The sequence below is a fragment of the Centroberyx gerrardi genome, chromosome 17 (genome assembly GCF_048128805.1).
Source record: "Centroberyx gerrardi isolate f3 chromosome 17, fCenGer3.hap1.cur.20231027, whole genome shotgun sequence".
Classification (NCBI taxonomy): domain Eukaryota; kingdom Metazoa; phylum Chordata; class Actinopteri; order Beryciformes; family Berycidae; genus Centroberyx; species Centroberyx gerrardi.
Genome location: NC_136013.1, coordinates 19,190,312 through 19,206,716, shown reverse-complemented (window position 1 = coordinate 19,206,716; position 16,405 = coordinate 19,190,312). Strand labels below are relative to the sequence as shown.

Here is a 16,405-nt window from a genome sequence, read left to right as displayed (position 1 = left end):
AAACGTTTCATTAACTTGATCATTTCCTGCACGGCCATGTTTCAGCCCTGACACCGGCAATTAAAGCCGGGGCCAGGACTGTACGCCTCTCTCATTTGGCCGGCCGGCGGAGACGAGAAACCTTGTGCCTTTTGTGCGGACGCGGGAGTGCGACGAGGGAAAAAACGAGGGGCTTTAGCGGTTATCCGCCTTACTTAACTGTTCTGAACGCTTCAGCCCAAAAGCACACAAGGACTGACTGCAAAGGCTACCTGGTTGAGGTGAAACGGTGCAACTCTGGATTTCGTTTCCTTGGGTTTCCTTGATTCATGCAAACAAGTGGGCGAGTGGTTTACTTCTGTGAGCCAGCCTTGGGCACTGAGACGTCCACCTTGAAAACATCTTTACATATTGATAGCTTTTACATGGTGTGTAATTTTCTTTGAAATTTTGCAATTCATGCAAACAATTGAGCAAATTCCTTATTCCTGCAAGCAAGACATCCATCGCCTTTCATATTGATCAATTCATTGCAGTGAAATGGCCTTTGTTGCTGTTGCTGTACAGCACTTAATGTTCACCAATACTCAACTGTGCAAACATACCCCAACACACAACATCTTCACAAATCTCGGCCATTGTTTAAAATCAGGGGAATTCTTCCCTACGAATTAACACCGTAATTAGCAATAGCCCGCGCTGCCCTAGTTACGTAAGACAGCTCTTTTTGTCTTTTGAAATTGGATTACTGCAGGAGGAACCATTTATTTCCAGAAATGGGGGGTTGGGGGACAATTTTCAGCCCAATGCCTCTCCCATACAGTCTCTGGCATAAAGCAATCCTTCCCTTTTGAGCTCATGCACAGTGCGTATACACCCCAATAAACATGATTAGCATATGAGACTGTAAATATGCAAACGACAAAAGAGATTTGGAGGGTAATGTTTGTGCTGTGAGCTGTCTGTCAAGCTCACCCCCCCCCCCACCCCCCCATGAAAACGATGATGAGGTTTATTGAGATGGCGTCTCTATAAAAGCTATCCTTATTTTTTTTTTTTCTTTCATAAAGGAAATTCAACCATGTAATTGGGAGCCGTGAATGGGAAAGGGTGCCTTTACCTTCGATGTCTTGCATATTTGCCGCTGCTGTGCCCGCTCCCGTCGCAGCCAGACGTGGGGCAGCTGCAACGACACATGGACACACACTGAGCGCAAACACTCTCAACCGCCTCCCCCTTCTCATCGAGCCTGCCCTGCTGAATTATGTCTGCGCGCGGTCTCCATGTCTCCTGTATCCTGTACTGTGTGCCGCTGTGGTGTCATTTTCTATCTGTAAGCACCAGCAGCACCGTGTCAGTGAAAGTCACAGAAACACACTCGCTCATCGTAGGTTTCTTCGGTCAGCCGTCCTGCAGCCCTACGATTATTCGGACAATTCGGTTTCCGAGCTGCAGAGCGGGCTGTTTCAAGCCAGCAGGGTCAGTCGTCCCATTAGCCTATTGTTGTTGAGACCAATAGCAAGTTTAGAAATTATTGGGTAATGTTGTGAACTGGGTGTAAGGCTAAGTTAAACAGGGTAGAGTAGATGGGTATAGTTCTGATCAATGTTGAGAGCCGGTGTGTGTGTGTATGTGTGTGTGTGTGTGTGTGGGAGGATGGCAGGTGCCAACTTGATAACCACAATCACATACCTGTCCTTACCCTTTTTCCCCTTAACATCCAAGCTGGGCTTCTACACAGATGCTCTCCCAAAAAAGCACAAGGGACAGTTACATCACATCATATGTGCTGTGTATGTCTATACTAAAACACTACACTTGGGTTGCTTATATTCAACGCCCTCAGTCAGTCATGCACTTTCAAGTAAACTCGCTGTAATTTGCTCTCACTCTGACCTGACTCCTCTAATATTAAATGTCATTTTCCACCCATTTGTTTGTGGGTGCGTATGTGTGCACAGTGCATGTGTATGTGCGTGCAGGCTTCCATGCATGCACGCGTGAAGTTAAGTACTGTACGCACACATAAACATGCAAACACACACACGCGCGCACACACACGCAGCAGCAACAGCCTATCTGACCCAGCCCAGGCTGCGCCATGCAAAGTCAAGCGTGTTCGTCCTGAAGACTATCAGCTCTCGGGGGAGAGAGGCCATCGAGCAGCATTATCGACATTATAGACGCCTCGGCCTGGAGATAGGCTTCACTTCGATCCCCTGATTAATTACTATCTGCAGGCAGCAGCAGCAGAGAGAGAGAGAGAGTGAGAGAGAGAGAGAGGAAAACAGAGGGAGGGAGGGAGGAGAGAATGATGGAAAATGGTGGGGAAAGAGTGAAAGTGGAAAGGGATGAGGGATTGGGGAGAGGGAGAGGGAGAGAGGAGAGAGAGTACACCTTGTACTATCTATGAATATCAGCTAAGGGCTACACAGTAATCTTCCAGGTGGAATATTATTTATTGATATATAGGTGGGCAGGAACCCTTATCTTAGCTGCAACCACCTCCTAACGCACAGCCAAGGACAAAATGAAATTCACACATCCTAGGGTGGAAACAAATCGCAAAGGCAAGTAGAGGACACTTTGAAATATCCACCCTCGAATTTCCAAACAGGTTTTACATTACATCGAGTAAAGGTTTGTATTGTGGCCATAATGGCGGGATTGGTAGATAGAAAAGTAAAAAAGGGGAAAATTACCAGGAAAAAGATGATTCCGCAGCTTAGGTCGGGTCTGTTTGTGCACGGCAGAGCTGGATCTACCAACCAGTGTGGACACCCGGGCTGAGTGGCTAACATTAATGCACTCCAGCTAGATCCTTTAGGCTACACTCCTTATCCTATCAATAGACTATGTTGCACAGTCTGTAACACATGTAAGTCAATAAGCCTAACATAGCTGCTAAAATGCCAGTATACAGTATAGGGTCAATTCAGGATAATCTTCAACAGTGGCAGGTGGTTCAGAAGTATTTCGTTAAGATACCCACTCTCGCTTAACACGCACCTTCATGCATTTTAATTCTTTGCTCACATCTTTGCATTTTTTTTAAAACAGGCTCTTACAAAACGATACTGGAAAGAAACTCTCACAAAGTGACAAAGAAAAGCTTCAAATTCGAAATAAAGTTGCAGCCTATCTTTCCGCCCACTCCACTTACCCAACGAGCACTTTAAGGCTGTAGGCGGGGAAAGAGAGAAAGAATTGTTTTGCATGGGTAATGAATTGGTAATTGGCTATCATGCTAAATATCGTCAAGTACATGAGACAAAAACAGAATTATTTAGCTCATCTAGTCGGAACATTAAAAGAGGAGAAAACCCTCTTAATTAATATTTAATACAGGAAAATTGTATTAACTGGAGGAAGAGAGATTTTTGTGGCTATTATTACTGTTTCGCTGCTATTATCTTGTGTGACATTGAAGCTCTCCAAAGAAAAAGAGAGAGAGAGAGAGACAGAGAGAGAGAGAGAGAGAGAGAGAGAGAGAGAGAGACAGGGGGGGGTTTACTATCTATGAGTATTTTTTAATGGCTAAAGAGATAGAGAGAAAGAAGAGGCAGGAAGAGAGAAAGAAGGATTGAAATCTAGGGTTTAGTGATTGGTTGTAAATGCAGAGATAGCTATCAGATAGCAGAGGAAAGGCTGGAAAATGGCTTTGGTTGGTAAGAGCAGTGCAAGGTGACAGCGTGACAGGTGATACAGCCACTGTTTGACTGTCTCTACCTACGTATTAAGACTACAAGAGGCCTAGTTTGTGTGTGTGTGTGTGTGTGTGTGTGTGTGTGTGAGTGGGTGTGAGTTTGCGTTTGTTCCTTTCTATATATTGGCTCTTTTCCGCCTGTCTGTGCATTTGTGTGTGTGGGTGTGTGGGTGTGTTTGTGTAGGTGTATGTATGTGCGTGTACATGAAGTGGACTTTTTCAATCCCACTGACCTGAAGAGCTCTGTTAATGCTGGATCCACAGGCACTGAGAGAGAGAGAGAGAGAGAGAGAGAGAGAGAGAGAGAGAGAGAGAGAGAGAGAGAGAGAGAGAGCAGATGATTACGAAACAGGACTGTGACTTCTGCATGCTAAATCCACAAGCTCTTTGAATAACACATAAAAAGCAATCTGCTGAATAGTTTATCATTGTGACTTATGATCTGCGTAGGACTGCCATGAAATAACATACCAGCAAAACAAAAAATATGAAGCTCAGTAAAATTAGCTTGTGTTTATGTGTAAAGAGAAGAGTTCAGTTCCAAAATGTTATATATCCATTTTGGGGGAAAAAAACATTACCTTAAGTTTGTCATTTATTATCTCTAGAATACAGGGGATCCATTAATGACATGCGTCTAAACCTGCCAGGCTTGTTTAGGGAATTCGTAAAATAGACATAAAATTTGACTAAAAGTGAGGAATTGAACAAAGTGTGCAAAGCCAGACAGCTAAAGTTTTTTGACTTCACTAATGATGAAGACTGATGAAGTTATGAATCTACAGGCAAAACCAACTTTGGATCACTAAAAGGTTCATCTTCATACTTTGAATAGCGCCAATCGCCTACAATTACTTGTTTTCTTGTTGTATTTACTCTGTTACTGTTTCTATTTGTACCTTTATCCTCTCTGCTGCTGCAGCGACCCGGGTTGCCCACGGGGATCATTAAACTTTCATCTAATCTAATCTAAATTTTCAAAGCCTTTAGTGACATGTTGGAAGTTGAGATGGCCCCTGATCCAATTTGCGCTCTTTTTGGCCTCCCAGCAGAGGACACCTGTATCTTTCTGTCAGACAAAGCCCATGTGGTCAAAGCCTTCAGAGCGCTGCTTGTGAGGTGCTTGATCCTCACCATGCGGAACCAGTGGTCACCGCCACCTCGTTCCTTGTTCGGTCAAAGACGTACTTTCTAAAGTTTGGAAAAATTAAATATGCATCAAGAGGGTCCTCTCAAGCCTTCATTAAAATATGGAGTCCCCTTTTTAGGTTTTTTAGATCTGTAAGCCTGTGGGAGCGTGGATGGGGGGGGGGGGGATTCAAGTCTGGTTTAATGTTTATTGCAGTTTTGGGTGTATGGGGTAGGTTTGGAGATTGGGTATCCAAGTTTTGTGAACATATGTTGATGTTTATTGCGCTTTAATATTTCTTGGAACATAACTCTGAAAACTAATAAAAGCTATTCAAAAAGAGTGTCATCATTTTGTCAACTAAGTGTATAAGTTACCTAATATCTTTTGAAAAGTTCCATAATTTGTTTTCATTTTGCGCTACGCATCATCTTGTAAGATTACATGTCACTTTTTCTTTTTTTTCCCAAGTGGTGGATATTTCATTTTGGAACAAAACTCTTCAAATGTGGACTTTCTCATTCTGTTTCTGAAAGAAATATAAAAAGCGAGATTGGGAGAGAGTGAGAGAGAGAGAGAGAGAGAGAGAGAGAGAGAGAGAGAGAGAGAGAGAGAGAGAGAGAGAATAGTGAGAGAAGGCAATTGAAGTGTGACAGTCTGGGATTTGTGCAGCGGTGTGTGTCTATGTGTGTGCTCGTGTGTGTGTGTGTATGTGTGTTTATGTTGGGGGAGGGAAGGTCACCCTGAATGGCAACAGCGCTGAGTGTGTGTGTGTGTGTGTGTGTATTCGTGCAGATACCTTTTGAGCGTGTGCGATGGCGCTTATCGTCCGCATCCACCTCCATCTGCAGAAGAGGCACAGACAAGCTGTTAAACACACACAACACACACAGCATCTCACAGTTAATAGCTCTAATTTGTATACATGTTCCTTCCTTATGAAACATGTCATTCACATGTAATATTTGCACGTCAAAAGTCCTCACACTTACATATTTACATACAGTTACACAGAATGAAGCTTAATCTCTCATGTAGTGTAGTAACTCACATCATTCAGTGCATACATATGCTTTTATATGTCTCAATATTCAAGCAGGCCATCTCCCAACTAAAGAAAATTTTAGTTGATTAATGTCATATTAAGTCATAGAGCAGTAAGTCAGATTTATAAAATCTCTTTTCTGATACAATTGTCCTGCTGCAAGTCAATCCAATCATATAAAATGACAACTGGAGATCTCTTCAATCACAAATCAGTTTCTCTGAATATTGTTACGAGGTCAGAGATATTTCAGGAAATACAACTCATACTCATACAACATGAAAAAATCAATAAAAATGACGCAAAAACTGATATTTGGCATAGACACTAAGGACAGATTCACTGATTGATTAGTTGATAAATCGACTGAGACCTCCCTTTTTGAGAAAAAAAAGCCTTTACCTGAAATTCATGACTCAATACTTCAAAAACACAGATAATTCCATCCTCAAAAATGATAGTATTTCGCAAGCAAACATCTTATGATTGACAACAACAATACGTTCCAGTCATTATGTAAAATGAAATGAAAATGAAAAATGTCAGTAAAATGTCTCCTTTTTCAAATTATGGACATATATTATCATTTTGGAATGAATTATATTGTCATTTACACATTGTGAAATAACTCATTTCTTTGCCCATTCAATCAGTTATCTGTCTATCCACCCATCCAACCATGTATGCACTCATTTATACATGTATGACCATCCACTCAGTCATATCACAGATGTAGACACATCACCATTCAACATCTACTGTGCTGAACACATTCATCCTGTCTCATACTCCATATTTCGGCCTTTCAGATCTTCTATATGCCAGAGTAAGCATTATCCTCCCTCCCGCCTCTGTTTCATGCATGTCAGACCTACATATCCCACTAAAGGTAGGTCTAACCCCACGCTAACGCAGCGTAAATTGTTCAGGAGTCTGGTGAACGCTGGTGAATGTTGCTCTGTTATTTCCAGATGTCCCTAAATATTCATGTTCGCCGAGTTTGGACTATGACGGGGGCCGTGGCCCTGTTTGGATGTCTCTTTTTATTAAACATGATTTATTAACGCCACACTTACTGTACTGTAGAGCCCTCAGCCCTAATGGTGTGTTTCTTTATGAATGCCCATAAATGTTTCAGCGGGAGAAAAATAAAATGATGAAAGGCAAGGATACCTAGTAAATCTTATTAGTGCAGCGGAGAGGGAACAACCTGGAGTATTTTGGAAGGGGGAGGAAGACTGTGTGTGTGTGTGTCTGCGTGTGAGTGGAAGTGGGAGCGAGCCTAAAATATATATATAAATATTTTTTTTTTTTCTATGAAGCGGAACTGTGGTTTCCATGGCAATAGAGAGGAAATCCTTCCTTTGGAAAATAGAAAAAAGAAAGCAACGACTTATCAATCCAGCTCTCTGCTCTCCCCTTGGGCGGGCATACCTCATTCAGACAGAGAGAGATTGAGCATACAGTGCTGTGTGTGTGTGTGTGTGTGTGTGTGTGTGTGTATATACCTATGTGTGTGTGTGTGTGTGTGTGATCCAGAACCAGCCATGTGAGAAAAGCCGAGCTAGTCCCCTCTTGCTGAGTCTCTCTCATCGGTCTCAACATGGCAACACTGTTTTATTCTATCAAGGTCTTTCTGGAACAATCTGCAGCATGAGCAGCGGCGGTAGAATCCCTTCAACATCTGACCTCAGCTGCACTGTAATCCACTTCAGTGTGGAGGAGAAACCATGTTGCACACACAGATTTTCTTAGAGCAAATGGGCTCATCGCAAGACAAGATCACCTGTCAATCAAACTCCTGTCCACTACTGTGACGTCTTTTTCCTCTGCTCAGCCATGGTGGCTATCACTGGTTATGCTAACTACCCAGTTCTTCTTCTGTTTACTTCAAACAAACCACTGTTGCTGCTGCTGGAAATGTCAAACGCATCACTTCCTGTGTGCCGGGAAAGTCCTACCAGACACCAGGTGTTGAGAACTGCAAATGTAAAAGCTTTCATCAGCTGGGTATGGGTTGATTATTATTTTAAAACGAGTGAAAAAGATGAAGATCTGCTTCGAGAATTGTCTTGAAACTAGTGGAGTGATCTGCCCTGTTTCAAGATATTGCCACTTGATTCAGGAAAATTCCTGAAATGAATAAGGCACAGGAAACAAGTGAAATTATCTCAACCTATTGGCAGAATTTTCCCCTTGCTGTAAGGAAAATAGGATTTTGAGACTAAATATGAGATTAAATGACTTGTTTAGATGGACGTTCTGTCACACACACACTAACAGTGCCTATCTGAAGCTGTCAGACTCTCTCTGAGGGCCCCGGCTTTTCAGCTACAACTGTATCAGCACCGAGAACGACATCGCCAACAACCGAACACGGCGGCAGAGTAAAACAACAGCGACAATAACGGCAGCGGCGGTGCCGTCTTGACGCCTCCGCTTCCCTCCCTCAAGGCTCCTCGTGAGACCCGGGCCCAGGCAGCGGGCACTCATCTGTGGCTCGCCATATGCTGGAGAGCCCTTCATATTCTGTCTCTCGCTTTCTCCCTCTCTCACCACCCCATGGGAAAATGTCATGGCTGTAATGAAGGTTAGCCAGCTTATTGAGGATTAGGAGGAGGCCCCCTCCTTCCCTGTCTGCGTCTCAATTAGACCCCGGATCAATGGAATTATAGGCCCTGCTGGAGAGCCACGGTGTTGATCCGAGCGCCAAAATTTTAGCCTGACCAGTTGACCAAACAGATATAATGACACAAACTCATGGGAAAATACTGTATATTTTACTTTTTGTAAAAAACTGCTGGAATTTCCTAGTTGATACGCACAATTAATAGCAGCTAATATTATTTCCACTAGGATTTCAACTGCAAATTATGCCATACTATATACAGAGTGCTTTGGCACAAATATTGGTATGTTTCATATTTTGAGTGTGTTTTTTTGTATATTTCTACCTGAGTAATGTTTTTATTATTACTTCTGCTTTTATTTACAGTATATAAAAGTAGTTGTACAGTGAGATCTGTCATTTAAATTAAAATAAAGTCATTTTAGGTGTATAATAACCCATTAAATCAGCAAGGACCAAACCAAATGGGTATTCAGTTTTTGATGGGGCAATTTTGTGGCACAAAGTTAATGCTAGGAGCGCTCAAGCAAGGTGGAAGTACTCAACCTCCGTAGAAGTGGTTCGCCATGTCATTTCACAAATGACCTCCACAGGCGTTTGAGTTACTACGTTCAAAACCATGCACAAAGCCAATAGACGATTTAGTAAAAATCACCCGCTGTACTTTATATTCTTATTTGCCATTCACTGCCTTTAAATGAACATGACAGAAATTCCTACCATATTTCCTAATTTGCATCCATGACTTTTAATCCGTGTGGCATATTATGCAGCATATATCATCTTAAATGGCAGGGATTTTATTCACTTTCAGAATACACAAAGTCTGGGATGAAATGGGCTGTATGAGACACTAAGTGAAGGCTGCATCCCATTTCAAATGCACACCATCTAAGCCTATAAACACAAGTGTATTCAACACAAAACTAAATGCTCATAGAAGACCGTCCCCCTTTGAAAATGCGGGGATGTTGTTTGGAATGCAGCTAGACTTTTCATTCAACTCACATAATGGAAAACGCAGCCATCCAAATGCCAACTGTGTTTGTGTTCGTATTGATTGTACAGTCGGCATCAATACAAAAACAACATGTAAATTCCCTTCCTTGGAAATGAGAGTGGCTATGCCTATTATTAGTGCAGTCTTCATCACCATATAGGACACCAGAATGCCAGCAGACGCAGACAAATAGTATACAAAACCAAGAAAGGGGGTTTTGCTGTTTGATAGAGAAGAATTGGGATATTACTGGGAATGAAACATGATAAGAGATGCAGGGATTATTGTAATATGCAACCAGACACAGCGCAAGTATTGTGTGTGTGTGTGTGTGTGTGTGCGTGTGTGTGTCTTTATCATTTTGGTGGTGGTGATGGGGGAAGGTGGGGGCTCAGACATCTGTCACAACAATTCACATCGTTATCAGTTTCCCTTTGTTTTCACCTTGAAGTTTTGGGAGAATGCGTTTCAGGCATATGGCGCCCAACCCCACCCCCCCGACACACACACACACACACACACACACACACACACACACACACTCTCTCACATTGGTATTCTTTGCAGCGTGCCAGTGGGGAGCCACCAAAACTGCGCTGGCATTATCGAATTTCACTGCAAATAGGTATTTACGCCATGCATCATCTAGTGACAGTAAACATGTGTGCCAACCCGATGCTAAGTGCATCTGAATTGGTGTGAAGGGGCGTGGAGATAGCATCTGAGTGGGCGCTGAGAGAGAGAGAGTCAAAGAGCGAGAGAGAGAGAGAGAGAGAGAGAGAGGGAGTGTGAGAGAGACAGAGAAAGAGACTGAAATCTGGTGAGCGGTAGCTATTGCTCAGTACAAAGTATGGAAAATGGTTTTGGAGGGTGACGGCAGCGGCACATGTGTCTAAACTGGTTAGAGCGTGAAAAGCTGTGATCTGAATACAATACAACAGTTTATCAACTGCTGGTCTGGGGATGAAACAGAGAGCTGTTACTGAACAGGTTCAGGATTGAACAGAGCAGTATCTATCTAAAGTGGTTGCTATTTGATGTGGATCTGAGACTGAAGTATTTCTTTGTGAGAATATTTTTTTTTAGCTTAGGTGTGAAAAGCTGCATTCATACGGTGTTAGAGCTGATTTAGGGGCAAACAGCGTCAACTAAATTAGTACTGGAACCTAATTTGTATCAATAGTCTCTAAATTCTGGACTGCTTTGGTTTAGGTTTGAACAGGATCTCCTAAAACAGATTTGGAGATGATTGGAAGCAGTGTATACAAACTAATATGGAGTAAACAGGATCATCTAAATATGTAATGGAACCGCTGTAGTCTTGAATAGGATCACCTCATCCATCAAAATTGGTTTATGTGTGAACATAATCCACCAAACTTAACTGGAACAGGCTTTAGCTTGAACAGGATCAACCAAAATGTAATCAAACCAGTTTAGGTGGGAGAAAGACCTACTGAACTGCATCAGAACAGGTGTAAACGTGAACAAGGTTGAAAAAACAAAACAAAGAGGGGTATGAAAACAGGATCCACCAAACTGTACCTGAAATGGTTTGGGGTTGAGACAGCTCTTTGGTCCAGACCTCTGCGTCCTCCGCGGCCGACTGACGTTCAACTGGAGAGGAAAGGCTCACCACGTCTCCTCCAAACTCATTTTCTACACAGAAGGAGGAAGACAAGAACATGCATCATTAAAATAATTTCCAGGAAAATCATATTCACACGTAACCATGGCAGGATCTGAAATTTCTGCTTCTCCTTTGACTCCAGACTCATGAATAGTCATATAGCATAAGCTATGCGGCACACACCGAGCGAACGCTGATTTCCGCCATAACGACGGCCGCTTGTCGTTTGCGATAGGCTTGGCAACATGGGGTAATTAGCTAGATCTATCATCTTCTGGAGGAAGTGGGGACAAATATAGCTAATGATCCGTGCCTGCCTCCATGATTTCTCTCCTCAGCTCTCCATCCTTCGCTGACTTAGAGGAGGGGGGGGAAGAGTGGAGGGAGAGAGGAGAAGGGAGGGCAAGGGGGTAGATGTGCTGCTCTGGTTAAAAAAAAAAAAAGGTAAAATCACTTTAAGATACAGAGAGAGATAGAAACAGAGAGAAAGGGAAAGAGGGGATGGGAAAAGAGTTGGAGGCGTGATTGAACATGAACAGAGTGCAATGAAATATTATGTTTTCCTCTCTACCGTTCTCTCTCTCTCTCTCTCTCTCTCTCTCCTCTCCATCCAGCGCTGCTAATTGAGAGAATGTATGGCAGAGAACAGATGAGGTGTTGATAGTGGATAGGGACCATCACAGAATGAAGGCCCCCGTAGGGAGCCTACCAGACGGCCCATAACACACACACACAGACACACAGACACACACACGCACACACTACAGTCATTCACAGCCCATCTCAAAAGCAGCTTACATCTGAACAATAGCGGGTCCCGTAAGACACACATAACCATAGGCGTACAGTGAGCGTTCAGAATGTCTGTTGTGTGTTACGTAAAAGGGAAAGCGGGGTGGGGGGAGGGGTTGTAATAGATGCATGCACAAGCTGACTTTACTTTGAACCAGCAGGGGGTCTTATTGTACCCCCCACCCCCCCCAAACACGCACACACACAAACTTTTGTCTTTCTTTCTCCTTTTTTGTCCATTCCTTTCCCTCCCTTTGTAGTGTGAATAATAAGCGTGGCCAAGCTGAAAACAGTGTGGCTCGGTTGTAAGGGGATAACGCAAACAATTTTGAAAATTGCTATTAACATGAAGCGCTGGAACAATAAGCCACTCCAACTATATGGTTTTTTTTTTTTTTTTACTTTTGTAGTCCCTCTGTCCTTTATATTTTTGAGAACAGCATCAAAGGCTGGGTTGTATTTTGATTAAAGCCATTGGTTTCACACCCAAACCTGGCTGCTCTGTCTCCATTCAGAGAAATGGCATTAAAACAAAGTCAGAGTGCGTCTGGGTGTGCGTGACCGGCAAAAATGTCTTTGTAAAACTGCAGAACTCCAGATAAAACAGGGGGAAATGAGCGAGGGGTCAGGTGTTAAAGCACATCCCTAAGGCTATACACTGTGTTTTATAAAATTCCATGTAATCTGTGTGAATAATGTGAGGCAAATTTGTAACAAAATTCCACCTGTTTCTACCCCTGCCCCATAAAATGTCCAGCCATCTAAAAAAAACACAAGCCCACCCACACACACACACACACACACACACACACACACACACACACACACACACACACACACACACACACACTCATCCCTGGCCCCTTGGTCATTATAATCACAGTGTAAGTGATGGGTCTGTCCTCTGATGAAGGTCTTGATGTGGAGGCTGACAAGAAATCACGGCTCTCTGACTCTTCATCACGACACATCCCACGTTCCCCTGGTGTGTGTGTGTGTGTGAGAGAGAGAGAGAGATAGAGAGAGAGAGACAGAAAGAGAAAAAAGAAAGAAAGAAAGAAAGAAAGATACAGTAGACACTGAAAAATGGGAAGAGTTTAGTGTGAGAGAGAGAAGAAGAGAGAGACAAAAAAACAAAGGCAAGATCATTTAATATGCGTTTGTGTGTGTGTGTGTGTGTGTGTGTGTGTTTGAGTGTGAGAATTAGACAGAACAAAAGAATGTGTGTGTATGTACTGTATATGCTGTATGAGTACTGTATGTGTACTGTGTGTTGTATGCTTGTTTTATGCCTGTGTGTGCATGTGTATACATGCATGCATGCCTGTCTAGGTGTGTGTGTGTGTGTGTGTGTGTGTGTGTGTGTTTATTGGTATTCCAGTCAGGGAGTGGAGGTGCCAGTCATTGCAGCGAATGAGAAGGCTGCTAGTTTCAGCACCAAGGACAGTGACAGAGCACAGCCAGGGAAGAATAGGCCTTCTATACTGCAATGTAGACACTCAGGGACACACACGCACACACACACACACACACACACACACACACACACACACAAATCTACAGACACATACATACACACTCCTATTCCTATTCTTTTCCCTTTGTTACAATACAAAGAAATCTCAGACCAGGGACTGGTACACTCCTGCTCAGCTCATAATCCTACAAGTGTGTGTGTGTGTGTGTGTGTGTGGGTGTGTGTGTATGTGTGTGTGTGTGATTTCTTCTAGTCTATTCCTTGGAGAATAAGAGGGGACCGTGCCTGGCCTTTACTGGGCTCCTATATCTATCAAAGCCTGGGTACACACTGTAAATAGCCTGGGAATATTGGCTGCTCCGGCACACACACACACACATACACGCATAAACACACATACCTACACATACACCCACACACACGGAACTGTAATGAAAACCTTACTGTATGGTTATGTACACTGCAGCATGGAAAGTGGGCTGTGATAGGTTGAGAGCATTCAGAGGACACCAAAGCACTGTGACATTTTCTGTGACACATACATGATAGGAATTTTGAACACACACACACACACACACACACACACACACACACACACACATTCACATACACACACACACAGAGGGAGAAATTCACACCCATCATATACAGACACACACATATGGCACATGAGGATAAGGGGGCTGCACACAAATAAGCATGTATTACATGAGGGACACATGCAGTATTCATGGGATGTGTATGCAAACACACACACATCATGCACACACACACACACAGACACACAGACACAGAGCAATCTCTTTCTCCCAGGCTCTGAGAGAGTGACTGGGGCTGCCTGACCTACATTCTAGCAGATATGTATACAGGGAGAGAGGAGATGAAATCGCTCTCTCTATTTCTCTCTCCCTCTGTTCCATATACTGTGTTCTTTTCAATGGCTGTTCATTCCCTCTTGGACACACACACACACACACAGGCGCGCACACACACAGTGAAGGTGAAGAATCAACTATGATTTCTTGGCTGTAATGTTCTCATGCCATGGATGAGACCGGCATTGTCAGAGTAGCTGGAGTAGCCGCAGCTCGTGTCTGATGGATTTCAGAGCAAGGTGACAGTAACCTCGCGGTGCACTCACTCTTTTCACCGCTGCGTAAAGAAGATCCCCGACGCTAACATCCGCTCCTCATTCTGCCTCGTGCCAGAACGTATGGAAATAAAACATTTACAACCAAAAAAACAAACGGGATGGGAGATGGGAGCGATAGAGTGCAGGTAGAGAAGGAGATAAACGGAGGAGGAGGAGAAGCGAGATGCGTGTGCGCTCGTGTCCAAAGACGTGTTTATTTTGGTGACCGTCTGCTTGTTAGTTGGTGTGAGGCGGCTGATAAGCTTGTGAGCAGGAGATGGGATTGGCCCGATAATGAAGCCAACTAGCACTTTATCTCCTTCCCCTCACACTGGTCGGAGGAAATCGATGCTTCCACCGGACCGGACTGGAAACACAAACTAGATAACATGAAACTGTAAGATCAGTCACAGAGCACAAATGGTTAACCAGCTCCAACTGAAAGGGTTCATTTTTTATTCTTTAGCAGAGCCTATGCCTTCTGAACGTCTCCTAATACTGTCAATAGTTCAGCAGTGCTCTTTATCTATCTATAGTGTATATAGTGTGGAGGGCAGATCCATACCCATGATTCATAGCCACATTTTGGAGGGGACAGTCTGCTCAGATCATGGACTATCTATCCAGGAGTATTCTCAAGCCCTAGGGGTGAGTAATTCAAAAGGCCTAGGGTAAAAAAAAAAAAAAACTGACCCACTATATCCCTAAGTAAACCAACCTAACCCTTTAAATCCCTGTGCTACTGAGGGTGAGGCATTACGCCGACCGAAATGTCAAAATAGTGATACAGCAGAAACCAATTGTGGAAATCCCCTGACCCTGCATCTAGCCAACTTTAATATGGCAGGATTTTCCAAACAAATCCTCTTGCAGGTGGAGAAGCGGCGCAGCTGCAGGAAGCATGTAAAAATGGTTTTAGGGATATTTTCTGGAAGAGCAACTAAGGTGAAGTGGTTTGGTTGTCTGGCTGTCTCCATAACAAGACTTTCTTTCCAAAATGAGATACCCACCATTTGTTAATAGTAACACCTTACAAAATACTTGATAGCACAAAATTAAAACTAATTATGCCAGCTTTTGCAGGATAGTGAGTAACTGAAGTCCTTGGCTGACAAAATAACACTTTATTGGACTGGATCCTTTATATTTTAGAGATGCTGAACTATGAACGTCATCAAGATCACCATCAAGAATCTTACAGATTTACAAGAAATTCAACCAGTAAAACACAGAGCTACTTTGGCGACCAACAACTCTGAAAACCCAACCAATGGGTCAAACGGTATGCCCTTCTCTTTATATTTCACCCCACCGCATCAAATCAATACAAATCAAATCTTTACTGTTGGGTGATCTTTTGTTACAGCAGAAAAAAAAACAAAAGAAAGGGCCTGTCCGTCTTTATCTTTCCCGCAAAATATTTATTGATGTGGAGGTATTCTCTGAGACACGGTACCACACACTGAGGTTCCGGGGTGAGAGAAGCTGCCAGGTAGTGAAGTGGACTGTCTCTTTAGGACTTTACTGCTCAAATCAAAGAGGAAGAGTGAGCCAAGTTAAAAGCGGTTTTCTGACCCGCACCTTGCTTCGAGGAAGTGAGAGATGGGCCTGACCGGAGGCACGACCTGCTGGGCTTCAGTGTTGTCACACACACACACACACACGCACACACACACACACTAACACACAGACAGATGCAGGATACACCTAAGCAGCCTAGATAAGCCCACTCAGAAAATATATATATTTAGAAATGCACACAGGAACACATGCCACGCAATCGTTATTACTTCGCCCCTCCCGACAAGACACACACACACACACACACACAGCTAAAAGTGCATCCACCCCCCCACCAACCCCCTTGAGGGAGGTGCTTCCTCCCC

General features: G+C 43.4%; 2 protein-coding genes across 2 annotated transcripts in view; one reads left to right on the top strand and one right to left on the bottom strand.

Moving 5' to 3' along the window:
* The window catches only part of myt1lb (myelin transcription factor 1-like, b), a 51,854-nt gene extending 46,195 nt beyond the window's left edge, over positions 1-5,659 (bottom strand). The window contains exons 1-3 of the mRNA XM_071918188.2: positions 5,608-5,659; positions 3,919-3,952; positions 1,100-1,162 (exon numbers count right to left, since the gene is read on the bottom strand). Of these exons, the coding sequence (XP_071774289.1) occupies positions 1,100-1,162; positions 3,919-3,952; positions 5,608-5,659 (149 nt within the window). The remainder of the gene's footprint in view (positions 1-1,099; positions 1,163-3,918; positions 3,953-5,607) is intronic.
* Positions 1-16,405, top strand: part of LOC139926448 (cytochrome c oxidase subunit 7A2, mitochondrial-like) — a 216,856-nt gene that overhangs the window by 20,070 nt on the left and 180,381 nt on the right. The gene's annotated exons all lie outside the window — the stretch shown is intronic.